A 13,825-nucleotide genomic window follows, 5' to 3' on the forward strand; every position below is an offset into this window, starting at 1 on the left:
CTTTATCCTCTTATTGGCATATTTGATGATATCTGTATGGTAGAATATGGTTATTCGCCCTTGTGGTAAGTCTTGGATAAATTCTGAGAATTCTTTTATAGATAAGTCTATGATAAGATTATTATACATATAAAGTTAATTTGGTTGAATTAGTTTTATGATGTAGTCGAATAAGTTTTAAGGAAAGTTTCTTGAAAAGAAGTGTGTATCTGTATATTCAAAGAGGATATCTGCCATGGTAATCTATTAGTTTAGAATATGGGCGTATTCATAGTCGTGAAAGATATAAGCATTTTTCCATCTGAGTTCATCCGCGTATTGTGGTGCTGAGACATAAGTATCTCATATCTGTCATATTTGAATAGTATCATGTCTTACTCTAGAATCTTATGGAATCTGAGATGTTTATCATCTTGTGTAACTTTGTGTTTTGAAACAAAGATGTGTGTAATTATTCTAAATGATCTAGATAGTCCGTTATCAGTATAAACATGTATTGGATTTGGACTAGAATATGGTTTGATTGGTAAACTGATGGTATTCAACTCATCATGGGAATCCGCCAAATATGTAAGTATCTACTAGTGAATAGTATCTGTTAACAACTTTTTTAGAATACGTGTTTGTGCAAAGAAATGGTCTGTATGAAGTGGGCTCTGAAAAGAAATTCATTCGAAAAGTGCTTTTGTTGTTATAAGAGAAAGAAAATACTAATATATTGTCTGAAAAGATTTGAAGTCAGCTAGGCGGTTAAGTGAAAATCGATACGTTAAGTATAATAGTTGGCATGTAGTTGCAAGACTAAGATGATGAAATTAGATATCTGAGATGAAGAATTCAACTAAGAAGATTCCAAGGTATTCTGTATTAATGCTCACTAAGCGCGTGTAACATACAAGTATTATATTTATGTTTCAGGTATCACCGAAGAGTGAGAACGCTAGGAAGGATGATGCAAGGATTACGCCAAGGAAGCAGCGACCCAGGATATAATGCATACAGTGGACTAGTCGGAAAAGTGGTGTATAGTAGGATTACGCCTTAAAGAGTCTGTCTTTAGCAATCTTTTGTGTTGTAATAAGTTATGATAAGTCTAATATATTATTATTATTATTTTAAAATACTATTTTTTGTTTCTTTGATGATGAAATATTGGATAAATTAATAAGAAATATGTCTTAAGTCAATAGTATACATTAATTGTTTCGAAAATTTCACTAAGTATTATGTGAAGTAACACCCGAAATCCGAATATGGTGAATCGGGTTGGGTTGAGGGTGTTACATGTAAATTTTTCTATCTTAAATTAAAAGTACATAATTGTATTAAATTCAAGAAATTTGGTAAAGCTAATTAGCTAATTGTGTTATATTGGCATTTATTTAATTTGGCATGCTAAATGTATTAGTGAAATTCGGGTTTAGAGCGTAACATCCTGTATTCTGAATTCGACAATTGAGTTGGATATAGGGTGTTACATAGAACTTTTAATCAATTTTACATCTTTGAGATTCTATTCTTTTTCGTTCTTTGAGAACACCTATCGAGCTTATCAAGATTCTGTCTTGTGGCGTTCACCCATAAATCAATCTTATCACTCCCCTTCTCATCTCGTTCTAATGTGTGGCTGTCACACTATACCATAGGTTCCTATCTCTTTATAGATAGCAGATCTCAATTTTCTTCTTTTGACACTCTTGGTTCTCTAGTTTGTTACATAGAAAATGAGTCGGGTTATTTATAAATTTGGTTCTTTTCTCAACATAACTATTCATTCAAAGTTCGTGTTTTTATCTATTTTATTTAACTTTGCTATTTATATGATATTTCAGTTTAAACACCCGTTTTAGAATGATCGGGCAACAAAAGTGTTGTAGTAATATTAATTCGAGTACTAGCACGCATCACATAGTCTTTAGGTTTGTCTTTAAAAGAACTTGCTAATGCCTTAGCCATTGACACTCTTGAATTTCATTAGAAAACAAAGTCAAGTTTGGAGAAACTGGAGAGCTTAATGAGTTAGCCCAAATAGAGGTGTTGTGAACCCAAATAAAGCTTAGCATGAGTTTGATGACTCATAGAAGAGGAATGGTTCCATAGCCCCTTTTGGATAACCAATGTAGGCCAGAATTCTGCAAGAAAGAATAAGATGACAACCTACAAGCAAAAGTAGAATCAACACCGCCTAAATTTATAGTAATTCCACCTCATTTTCTTGAAAGGCTAGTGGGAAATGAGCGAGAAAAAAATGAAACAAAATTCTTTGAGATTTTCTACAAAGACGAGGTAAACATTCCACTACTAGAAACTATTATAAATATACCTCATTTTGTGAAACTTTTGAAAGAATTTTGTACCAACAAGAAGAATCTCATTGGTTTCGAAAAGGTAAGTTTAAGGGAGAATGCATTCGCACTTATCCAGAATAATATACATCTCCAAATGTGAATACTCAGGTACGATTTCAATTCCATGTAAAATAGGTAATGTAGGCATTAAGATAGTGTGATTGGATTCATCTATTAACATATTGTCATTATTTATTTATGAATCACTTAATGTCGGTCCTTTGAAAGAAATAGAGATTAACCTTTGGATGGCAGATAGGTCTATAGTCTACCCAGATAGAGTGTTGAAAGATGTCCTGGTTAAAGTTAGCGAGTTAATATTTCTTGCAGATTTCTATATTGTGCATAGGGAGGATGGCTCTTTGGGTGCTTCCAATGTCTTATTAAGACGATTGTTCCTTAGCACTACAAGAACAAAAATAGACATCCTTAATGGTATACTTACTCTAGAGTTCGATGGTAAGGTTGATAAATTTTATATTTATGATTCGGTAGAACATACCAGTGAAGTGTCCAAGGTATATAGTGAGGATATGATTGATTCTAAGACACATGATTCTTTGGATTTACATGATGAAATTGGATTGATTGTATTGTCTTGTAGGAACAGAATGAGGAAAAAAATGAGTCAACTTGGAGAAATTCTTGTGGTTGAATAAAATTTTTTAGATCCAATGCAAAAGACAGAGCTGAAGCCTCTAGAGGATGGTGTCAATAACGTGTAATTACCGCCCACTTATTATGAATTTTGACCGCCTAATTTGCAAGCTCTAATGTGGGAACCGAAACCGTTATTTGATTGTCTTAGTCTCCTCAACTACATCTTCCTCAAGATGTGGAAGAAATTCAAATTCGTTATCTGATTTGACCAAAAAATGAAAAATGTTGGGCCAACAATATTAAACAAAGGCGTTTATTAGGAGGCAACCCAATTTTAACTTAATTTTGTTTATTTTCCATTCATTTTAGTAATTTAACTTTATTTTTATTTCTATTCATTTTTTATTTTATTTCTCTTGTGTAGGATCGAGATTCTCTGAACCGTGGTCGTAGTTTAAAATTTGGTGTTTGGTGTTGAACGATCAATTTAGTGCATATGGGAATGATGAACATGGCTACTTTTAGAGAATTCCCCCTAACTTTTAATTCATTCATTTTTTAGTTTATCGTGATATGTTGAGGACAATGTATGGATTAACTCGGTAGGGGGAGATTGAATTGAACCGTAATTTGGTATAGTCTAATTGTTTATAGTGAAATTGGTCTATTGCTTGCCTAATCTTTGTGTATTAATAGTGTTTTTGCCCTTGTATGCTATTTTCATTCTAGAAAATCCAAAAATTAGTTTGCCAATTCCTTGAAGCATTTAGATGTTACAAAGTTTTTTATTCTATAATTTGATTATGACAAGAAAACACTTAGATTCACATAATCATTTGAAAAAACTCTTGTGCGAAATTGAATGTTTTATTTTGTCTTAAATTGACTGAGACATTTTATTTGCATGGAATTTTTTTGCAGTAGATAAACTTTTATTTTATCTTGTGTTCAAAAAAATTGAAAAAAAATAATGAAAAAAATAAAAAATAAATTGAAGAAATACTCTACTATTTGTTTGGATTATGAGTGAAGTCTTAAAATTGTGATCAGTTGAGTAATCGGAGTCAGGTCCTTGGATTGTCATTTAATTTTGCGTTAAAAGATTGAGTGACGTTCTAAGCTATTTACTTACTCTGCTAATCTTAACAATTATGAGTAGAGCTAGTAGCCATCTAGAGATGTGATGAATTGAGTAAATGGGGGTGGAGTAATTAGGTTGTCATCTTTCTTCAAATAAAAGGATTTAGTGGCACCCAAGAAAAGCTTTTTAATTTTTTTTTTAAAAAAGAACACAAGAAATGGGACAAATGGTTGTTTATGGTTGCAAATTTTTGTTTAATTTTGGTGTCTTGGTAATTTAGCATAAATTGGTATTATGAAGCCTAATTATGAGATAAATTGATAATTTGTATGCCTAATTGAGTTGCAATTCAACATGTTTTGCTTGAGGAAGATGGTTGTAGAATAAAAGTTTTACTAATGTTTATTTATTTGATTTAATTGAGAATTGTGGTGGTTGAACTAACTTGGATGATTGTAGTATGCTCAGGTTGATAAATGCATAAAATGCTTGAAGGCAAACATGGATTAAATGGAGGGGGTTTGATAATGTGCTTAATTGACATACTTCTATTATTTATTTTAATTAATTTTGGACATGAATTTTACCTAATTTAGTACTTAATTGATCATTTTCTACGTAGATACAATTATTATCCAATGTGTCAGGAAACAAAAAAAATATTTTAGGATTATTTTATTATTATATCTATTAATATTTCTTGTATTTTTATGTTTTCTCTTTATTTTAGGTTTTATTAACTTAAGTTATTATATAACAAAACATGAATAATCTTTGGGTGGCGATAACAACCACCCTTCACCGAGGTTTAGGTTTTATTTTATTTATTATATATATAAATTAGATAATTTAGAAGAGGGTGGAACACCATTTTAACTTTTAGATTTTATATTATATATAGTTAGAGAGGTAGAAAGGGAGGAAATAGTGCAAAGTTAAGAAATATTACAAATTTTCTTTTTATTTTCTTTAATTTCTTTTTCATTTGATTGTTCTTTAATTTTTATCAATTAGTTTGATCTAGTTTTAGGTCGATTTTTTATTTGATATTTGGAACCATGAGATCCAAAATCGTACACAAAATCCTTTATTGCGGTATTTGTTCTTTCCTAGTTAAGGAGATAGATACTGTCATCTCATAAAGTCGTCTTGACATCAAGTCAAAAAGAGCTCATTGATTCGGTGTTGTGTAATGTACTGTTGGAAGAACCGATACGATCGTTGTTGTATTCGGTTTATTGAAGAACACATTGGTGTGTCCAATTGTGCAGTTGGTTGGATCTGTCAAGGGAAATAACAATCAGATTTAATGGGCCTACGTGGTTGAGGTTGTTGATTCCAGTTAGGCCTTTCTAGTTCGCAAGGCTACCGAAGAGCTAAATCATGGACGCGTGTTTCATGGTTGTTTGTTCAATAAGGGTTAGTTGTTAGGCGTTCCCGCAATTAATTCACACACGAAAGGGTTGGTGGTCTGACATGTCTTTAATTACTATAACCGACTTATCTATTGAAGGAGAAGACCTGTTATCAAGGATCGGTTTGAAATTGGAACCAAAATCGAGCTTGAAGCTAGAATATCATCACATCATGTTAGAATTTGTGTGACCCGAATCTCGTCACTTGTTGAAGAAATAAATACAATGGCAAAATAAGGGGATCTCTGGGGGCGATAGGCCGAGGGCCGTATCAACATTTGATTTTGATTACAACAGGGTTTTCCAACTCGTAGAGAACAAGGTTTTGAAAAATGAACCATGCCGCACAAGTAGAATCTGTATAGAACTGCACTTCTTCTATTTGATTTTGATTAGAACAAGGTTTTTCAACCCTTAAATAGATGTAGTCAAAACTCCTCTTGCATCATTCATTTTTCAACATTAATGAATTTCTTCTCCTTTACCTGTAGTTTTTTCCCAAAAGGGTTTCCACGTAAAATCTGTGTGTTCTTATTTTTCTTATTTTGCGATCATTTTATTTCCATTATCAACATTTATTATAACACATCCGTTTCTTAAATATAATTTCATTTTTGTTTATTTTAATACTATTTTGATTTAAATTATTTCTATTATTTTTTAATCATATTTAATCTGCCATTCTTATTTTTTTGTATAGACCATCACACGTCATGGACACGGTAGCTGTTTGACGCGCCACTTGGTTAAATTGAATGAAAATTTTAAATATCCTAATTTTTGTAGATTGACCCTACTCCCTATACTACTATTTATATATTGTTTAGGTGTAGGAATATTATTTTTGGTGGATTCAACACTCATTAGTTACCTTTAGCAAGCCAAGATAGATGAAAATTTTTTATGATGATTGAAATTGTTTTGTCCAAGGATTCATCCAACTCTACCACGTTTTGACAATAACAATTCGACACATTTTTTTTCCTCTGGACTAAAATCATACCAAGTCCCTCAAATGGACACATTATGGTAAAGATTGCTTTAGTTGTGATTTATGCTCCTTAACAAGTTTGTATAGAACTTGAGTACCATTTGTCTCACATAGGGTTTTACATAACTCACAAACCCCATTAGTTTATTGTTTTCCAAAAGTGTATCGGTTCCATCATTTGCAAAGCTGGCTTCTTTAATGCTCTACTCCTGAATAAAGTTCTTTTTTATCAATGAAAGATACCTCTTGGAGCATGTTGGGGATGAGTTAGGTTCACTTCTTCTGTTCTAACAAGGTTGCTTCTTTTTGTTTTACCTTTCTTGCAGCTTCAATAAGCATTGTAGGAAATCCTACTTACTTCATTTTCTTATTTTTTTGTTGAGCACTTAGGGGAACATTAGGACGCTTGGTCCTTGCTCTTCTAGCGAAAACCCTCTTTAAAGATGTATCCTCATCAAAGCTTGAATCTATTTTTGTTTCTAAATCATTAGATGATTCAGAAGAGATTTTGTAGCAACCCAATTTCTAGTGGTGTCGAAAAATACGGTTTCGAGACCTCGTTTCCATAAACCGAGTCTTTAAATAGTAAATAAGAATATTTACGGAACTATTAGATTGAGAAATTGAAATTTGGATAAGTAATTTGGTAAAAAAAATGGGGTTAATTAAGGCCCAAATACTAAATTTTAAAAGTCTAATCATTATGGATTTTTAATAAGGAAAATGCTTGGGGTTTTAAATGGTAATTAACCAAAGGACTAAAATGACTAATAGACATATTTTAAATGTATGATAGTGACAAATGATGTTATTTATCATTAGCCTAAGTTAATTAAAGATTAAGGTTTAATTAATCATGATTAAGTAAATTAACTAAGTTCAACTAAAATTAATCATAGTATATAAGTTAAATAAATGGAAAAAATATGACAAAGTCATCATCTTCTTCCCAAGAACCCTCCCGGTCCACCATTTGAGAAGAAAAGAGAAAGCTTTCAACCTAGTTTCATATTTGACCCTAAATTTCAAGTAAAGCCCCAGTCATTTTTCTTTGAATTTTATAGAAATCATGGGAGCGTGATTTAGCTAGCCCATGTAACAATTTGTGAAACGGTTAAAGTTTTTTATAGTTGCAATTGTTGAGAATTGAATGAATTAGGTGTGGAATTGTTAGAAATTAAGATTTGATTAAGAAAATGACTAAATTGTAAAGTTTAATTTTTAGTTTCGTACATTAGAGACAAAATTTAATAAAATGAAAAACTATTATGAAATTTCCCTGGGAATAGAAATTAGAAGGTCTCTAATGAATTTATGTAAAATTGAAGTTTAATCTGAAGCTTTAAATTGAAAGTTATGGTTGTCCCGATTTTAGGGACTAAATTGATATTTGGTTATGAATTGGCTGGTAATTGATTGTGCGATATGTTTTATGGCTACTCGTAGCTAAGATCGACGCGGAACATTCGAGAGGGAAAGAAAAAGCGAGAGTGATCGACGAGTAACCTAAAAACTCTAGTGTGTACATTTACGATTTAAGGTCATATTTATTGATTACATTTTCATATTAACTGCATTTGGAAATGTCAAGGGGAGTAAATAGTGATTATATGAACTATTGGATTGAGTTGAATATGAGCTGTCGAGATAGAAGACTAAAATGAATAAAATGTAAAATAACATGAATTGCTTGAAAATGATATGTGCTATGGAATTGGGTGAACATGCATTGAATGGTATGAAATATATATGATACATTGATAAAATGGACTGCGATAGTGAATATGATTGAGAAATGATATATGTACTAAATTGTAAATGAGTTGAATATTGGCACTCTATTAGTTGTTCGAGTTGCGTCGGATATATGCACTTATGCGCCAGGTTGTACCTCGTGTGCCGGATATGTGTTTTGTGTGCTAGAATGCACTATGTGCGCCAAGATGCATTTGGTACGTTAGTATGCACTTTACGTGCCAGTTTACTTGATGATGCACTTCAGTGTCAGTTTGGTGTGTTACTTGCATGATCCGTGTATCTGTCCGAGTCCGAGTCATGTTACTAGGGGTGCAAATGATAAGTTTGATAAATAGTATTAAAATGAAATAGTATATGTGACAAAATTGTATGTATATGAGTTTGATAAAGAAAGCTTACACCTAATGTGCAAACTAATTGAAAGCGAGCCTTAGGGGCCAAATTGAATGCGGATAAGTTAATAGACTCCAGAAATGAGTTGAATGGTATGAGATCAAAGTAAATTATTTGAGTGTCATGGAACATAATGGTGTAATGTTAATGGCATGTTATAAAGATACATAAACGAGTGCTTGATTCTTGAATGATATTGAATTGATATATAGTGAATAATTGGTAAATGATAAGGAAATTGGAGTTGGTCATTTATGTTGCAATATTGAATAGGTTGTTTTGGCATTGTTATAAGTATGCTTACATATATTTAATGATGATAAAAATGTTTGACACTTGGAACAAGTTTTGGTTGAATATTAAGTACATATATGCATGTATTATCTTGAAACATATTGTTAAAGCTTATGTTTTTATATATATATATATATATATATATCTTGAATCATAAATGTACCACTAAGCCTTGCTGCTCAACATACGGTTTGTTTGTTTCATGCGCAGGTATAGGTGTCCTTGACACCTCGAAAAAGTGAAGTCAACACCCGGACAACAACAATCGAATCAACCTAACTTTGTATATTTTTTTCATTATGTTAATGGCATGTACCTAGGGATAGTTCAGTTGATGTTGCAAAATGGTTAAATGGTTGTATAAATGTTATGATCTTTCTGAAATCGGTCTTGGTCATGTATATAAGTGATATTAATGGCTTGGTATCTTTTTTTTGGCAAGTTTTAAGTATATGGAATGATTGACTATGGCCTTGGAGCCAAAATGATGGTTAATATGCTAGGTTGGTAGCATTGGAAAGTAGGGACTTAGTGGTTTATTTCCAATCTCGCGACATACACCCTTAATGTCACGACATTTCCCTTTCTTGTCGTGACATCCCTTGTTTGAGGTCGCAATATCGCCCATTTTTGAAAACTTTACAATTTGGTCATCAGGTTGGGAATCTTTGTTACTGTCTTCAGTGTCGCGACACTAAGCCCTGGAAGTTGCGATACCCACTTGAAGTATTTCAAAAACTTTTTAGTTTAATCCTAGTTAGACCCCGGGATGGTATAGAGTTTTTGTAAGATCATATATGACTCGAGAATGATTATATATGATATTTTACACTTGAAATACTTTTTATTTAATAATATATGATGAAATTTGCTTGTAATCGGTCGTAGTTGCTCCAGCAATGAATGTGGCATCTCGTAGCTCAAACCCGACGATCGAGTCGGGTATGGGGTACTGCAGATTTCTTTTACAATCTTTCACTTCTTGGAGGCTCGAGTTACCATAGGAGCCTTCTCTTTATCTTTCTTCTACAATATATTTCTGAATGTTGGCACATTCAACCTCAATATGTCTGTTGCCTTTACATTCATGACACTGAATTATTTTCTTTTTGATTATTTATTCTATCGTATCTCATTTAGCTTTATTCTTATTGTAATTTCAAAAAGATTTGTTGAAGTTTCTTGTAGGAAGGGCCAATTTTTCTTTTAAATTCTCTATAGAGACAATTGTTGCAGTGCTAGTTGCAATTCGAGATTTAACATTCAAAGCAATACTCATTTCAGTCTTGATTTTATTTCTTATGGTTTCTTGCAAATTCATCTCTCTGGAATAGATATTAGCACTTTCCATACCAACTTTGCATTTGAGTATTTCCTTCCAAAAGAAAAAAACTTGTTTAGATATATCACAAAATTTTGCATAAAAATCAAAATGAGTTTCATCTTCAGTCATTCTTAAGTTTTCAAACCTGATATTAACATTTGTAACTTTGACTGCTTCACACTAGTGGTCCCTTTATGAGTGGTTTCAAGAATGACCCAAGCTTCTCAAACTAAAATGCATTTGGAGATGTTCCTAAATTCCTAAGGGTCTATGCCATTAAAAAATGTCATTTAGAGCTTTAGAGTTGTTAGCTTGATGCTTTATCTTCATTTGCAAACCAAGTAATTTTTGTTTTCATAATTGTAGTACCATCAACATTGGTAGTTTCAAGGGGTGTCCATCTAGCTAGAATAGTTTTTCAAGCCTTCTCATTTATAAACTTTATACTCGCTATCATTCCTGCCTTTCAGTAGGCATCGTTTAAGCCATCAAGCATAGGTGACAAGGAAATTGAACTTCTTTCCATGATTCAATAACTAACAATAAAACCCCACTAAGTTCATCTAGTGTTTAGCTCTGATACTAATTGAAAGTGTTTGAAGTTTCTAAGTAACTATTCATTCAGTTGTGACCTAAGAAACAAGTAATAAAAGTAAGACAAATGAACACAAGCAAACATTTACACAGTTCGGAATCATCCTATGTTTGCAAGACCTTGTCTAATAAGAAATCTACTATAACTTTCATTGTACAAGCTATGATTTAAACCCAACTGATATCCCCACCGTTGTAACCACCACCTCTCTCTCTTGATTACAATAAAAGCTCTCACCAAGTTTTTCCTTGCGAAAGCTTAATAAAAACCAGCAAAACAAGTTTTGAACATAAGTAAATACACTCAAGAACAAGTTTCTTTCAATGAATTAGATATTTACTCTCTTCAATTCATATCTTCCAATGTTGAATGAGACTTCCACATAAAGAGTTAGAGCCTAGTATTAATAAGTAAACTTCAATCTGTTTTCTGATACACATAAATCTCACCAAATTATTTACCCTTAAGATAAAAATAAAAATGATTGAGATAAATTTTCACAAAACCGATCCATTCTTCTTGTGATCGTATATGTGTTAAATATGAAACCCTTGTATATTTGTAGATACACCAAATGGACTAGTTTTCTTTACACAAATTATCCTAATTTTGCTGCATTTTACAAAACTTAAAATTTTCTAATAAATACACTTAAAAAATTGCCAATTAAAAACAGCAAACTGTTACAACTTGTTGCAAAGCTAGTTGTAACTGGACAAACGATTGGATGAACAACAAATGATACTTATAGATTTGTAAGTGGTCAAGAAGAAATATATAGTGGTGTCGGTTGTTGATTTTGGCTGGTAATCCATTTTACTTTTATGAATTTTTTTTCCAAAACTGGGACCTTTTATAATTTATGTTATGAGAAGATTTTGTTATTTTATGGAATCGATATTTGCTAAATTAATGTTAACAAATACGTAAGAAGCTATAAAATTTGATTTCCTTGCAAAAATATGATATATTGACATCAAAAGAAAGACAATCTTTATTAGCGTAACACTTGCATATATACTTTTATGTTAGGTTTTTACAAATGGCTTCAATATTGAATGAATAAAAATAATTGCAGAAAGTAATTCCTCGAGGAACGAAGCATCCAAATAACATATAGTAATCTTTAAAATTCTTTTGAAAGTTGAAAAGCAGAGAAAAGTATATAAAGTAAACTTCATTAAGAAATAGAAAAAGACTACATATACCAATGCTAAGATGACACATGATAGAACATAGAAATAAAACTACACATGCAGACTACACAATACGTACAGCTCACTAGAGAGACCACTGATTTTGAGCCAACTTATTTCTTTCAATGTTAATTGAAGGAGTAATTTGTATTTAGTTTAGCACAAAGCCTGATATGGCCTCAGCAAAGGGATCAGCCCTCCTCCTAAGTGGAGGGACATGACTTCATTGGTGGATCCCACCAGCTTTCCACCTATGAAGACCGCCGGAACCGGCGCTTTGCACCCCAACCTCATGAGGGCTCTCTCCATTTCTCGGCCTTCAGGGTCTTGGTCGATCTCATGAATTGTTGGGGTTACCCCAAGCTCTTGGAATAGAATTTTGACAGCATAACATAGGCAACATGAGCTCTTGCTGAATAGCACTACCCCTCTCTCTGTGGCCAATCTCATCACCTTGTCCATGTTGAATCCTGATATTCACAATGTAATTTGCTTAAAGAAAGTCTGTACCACGGGACGAAGAAAATGTTTAAGTTCGGAGAAGCCCCGGCTTGGTATCGATTTCACTTCAAAGACCGAATTCCGGCTGCATTCGATCCAATGGTGGTGGTAGATTGGAGTTTGTGAGGGTGAAGTGGGGAAGACAGAAAGGAGTCCAAAGCTTTTTTGGACTTGACTTGGGAACTTAAGCTCCCATGGTAGAGTATTTATAGGGACATCATAGAGTAAACTTCTCTGTTTGAACAAGAACTCCAAAAAAACACCCTGCTTTACTTAGATGCTAAAACGAATAAAGGTACTTTATATGATGGAGACTACTGTGTTCCCATAGCTACGGGCTCAACAAGTTGGAAGGGAAATTTTCTGCTAAAAGTGATTAACTGTAAGCAGCCTATAGCTATAGGCATCTGATATAAACCCTTACGTAAACCTGATTTAGCAATCTACGTGTTTAGCCTACTAACCAAGTATTTTACCTTTTGCTTGTAGATTTCATGGACTTCCAATACTTTCTAATTCCAATCAAGATTTAACGAAAGTAGAAAATATTCTGAGGCTTGCTAGTCAATTAAGACCAGATTCTCACAATCGTCTCCTTTGAACCCTATTTGCAGAAAGATTGCCAATGAGATCGCGAACGTGATGGCTTTCGGTGGCTGTAGATCTTTGTATTGCGCCCCACCAACTTGTATGATTCTTCCCACATGTGAGCACACAGATAGGCATAGTCTCACTTCATGCATAGCGTTGCTGCTCTTTTCAGACAGTGCCATCCAACGAGCGAGTGAGCCTGTGAACGGCAAAGGACCGCACATGTTCCTTCGTCACGGTGGGACAGGACAGGATTCTCCATTCTTTAACTGTATGGCTTGCTGCAAAAAACTATATGTAATTGGCTTTAAAGAAATTAAGCATTGCTGAAGAGCATCCATGAGGTGGGTACTGTTAAGGAAAAATCATGAGGACCTTAACAAATGATGCATCTGGATGAGTGTCCACAAATCTAGGAACTTCAATGCATGATAAAAAAAACAAGTTTTTGGCCTTTAAGATGTAGATGGGAATGAATAGAATGGATGCATAAAAAGGTCCAGTTCCTTCCTTTTGTCTCTCAATAAGGCCATATACACTATAAGTTGTCAACGTGGTGGCAGTGCCAGAAAGTAAGGAACCAACTAATTTGATGCCAGTTTTAAAATCAATTTAGCACCTTGAAACAAAACTAATGAAAATCTGCAAAACCCTCAAGAAATTTCATCAGCTTGAGGGTGATTCTGCAGTAGTCTATTTCATAAATTTGTTCCTTCATATGTTTATGAAACATCCATG

The 13,825-nt window shown here is 33.0% G+C and overlaps 1 protein-coding gene across 1 annotated transcript; it reads right to left on the reverse strand.

Moving 5' to 3' along the window:
* Nucleotides 1-11,961: 11,961 nt before the first annotated feature.
* LOC105790789 (monothiol glutaredoxin-S9) lies at nt 11,962-12,687 on the reverse strand. The gene has a single exon (XM_052635235.1). The coding sequence runs from the start codon at nt 12,455-12,457 to the stop codon at nt 12,152-12,154; it is 306 nt and encodes a 101-aa protein (XP_052491195.1). The 5' UTR covers nt 12,458-12,687; the 3' UTR covers nt 11,962-12,151.
* Between the last annotated feature and the right edge of the window lie 1,138 nt (nt 12,688-13,825).

This window comes from Gossypium raimondii, chromosome 8, assembly GCF_025698545.1.
Source record: "Gossypium raimondii isolate GPD5lz chromosome 8, ASM2569854v1, whole genome shotgun sequence".
Taxonomy (NCBI): domain Eukaryota; kingdom Viridiplantae; phylum Streptophyta; class Magnoliopsida; order Malvales; family Malvaceae; genus Gossypium; species Gossypium raimondii.

Excerpts from the sequence above, each read along its gene's own strand:
- LOC105790789 (XM_052635235.1), bottom strand. The coding sequence starts at position 12,457 with ATGGACAAGGTGATGAGATTGGCCACAGAGAGAGGGGTAGTGCTATTC.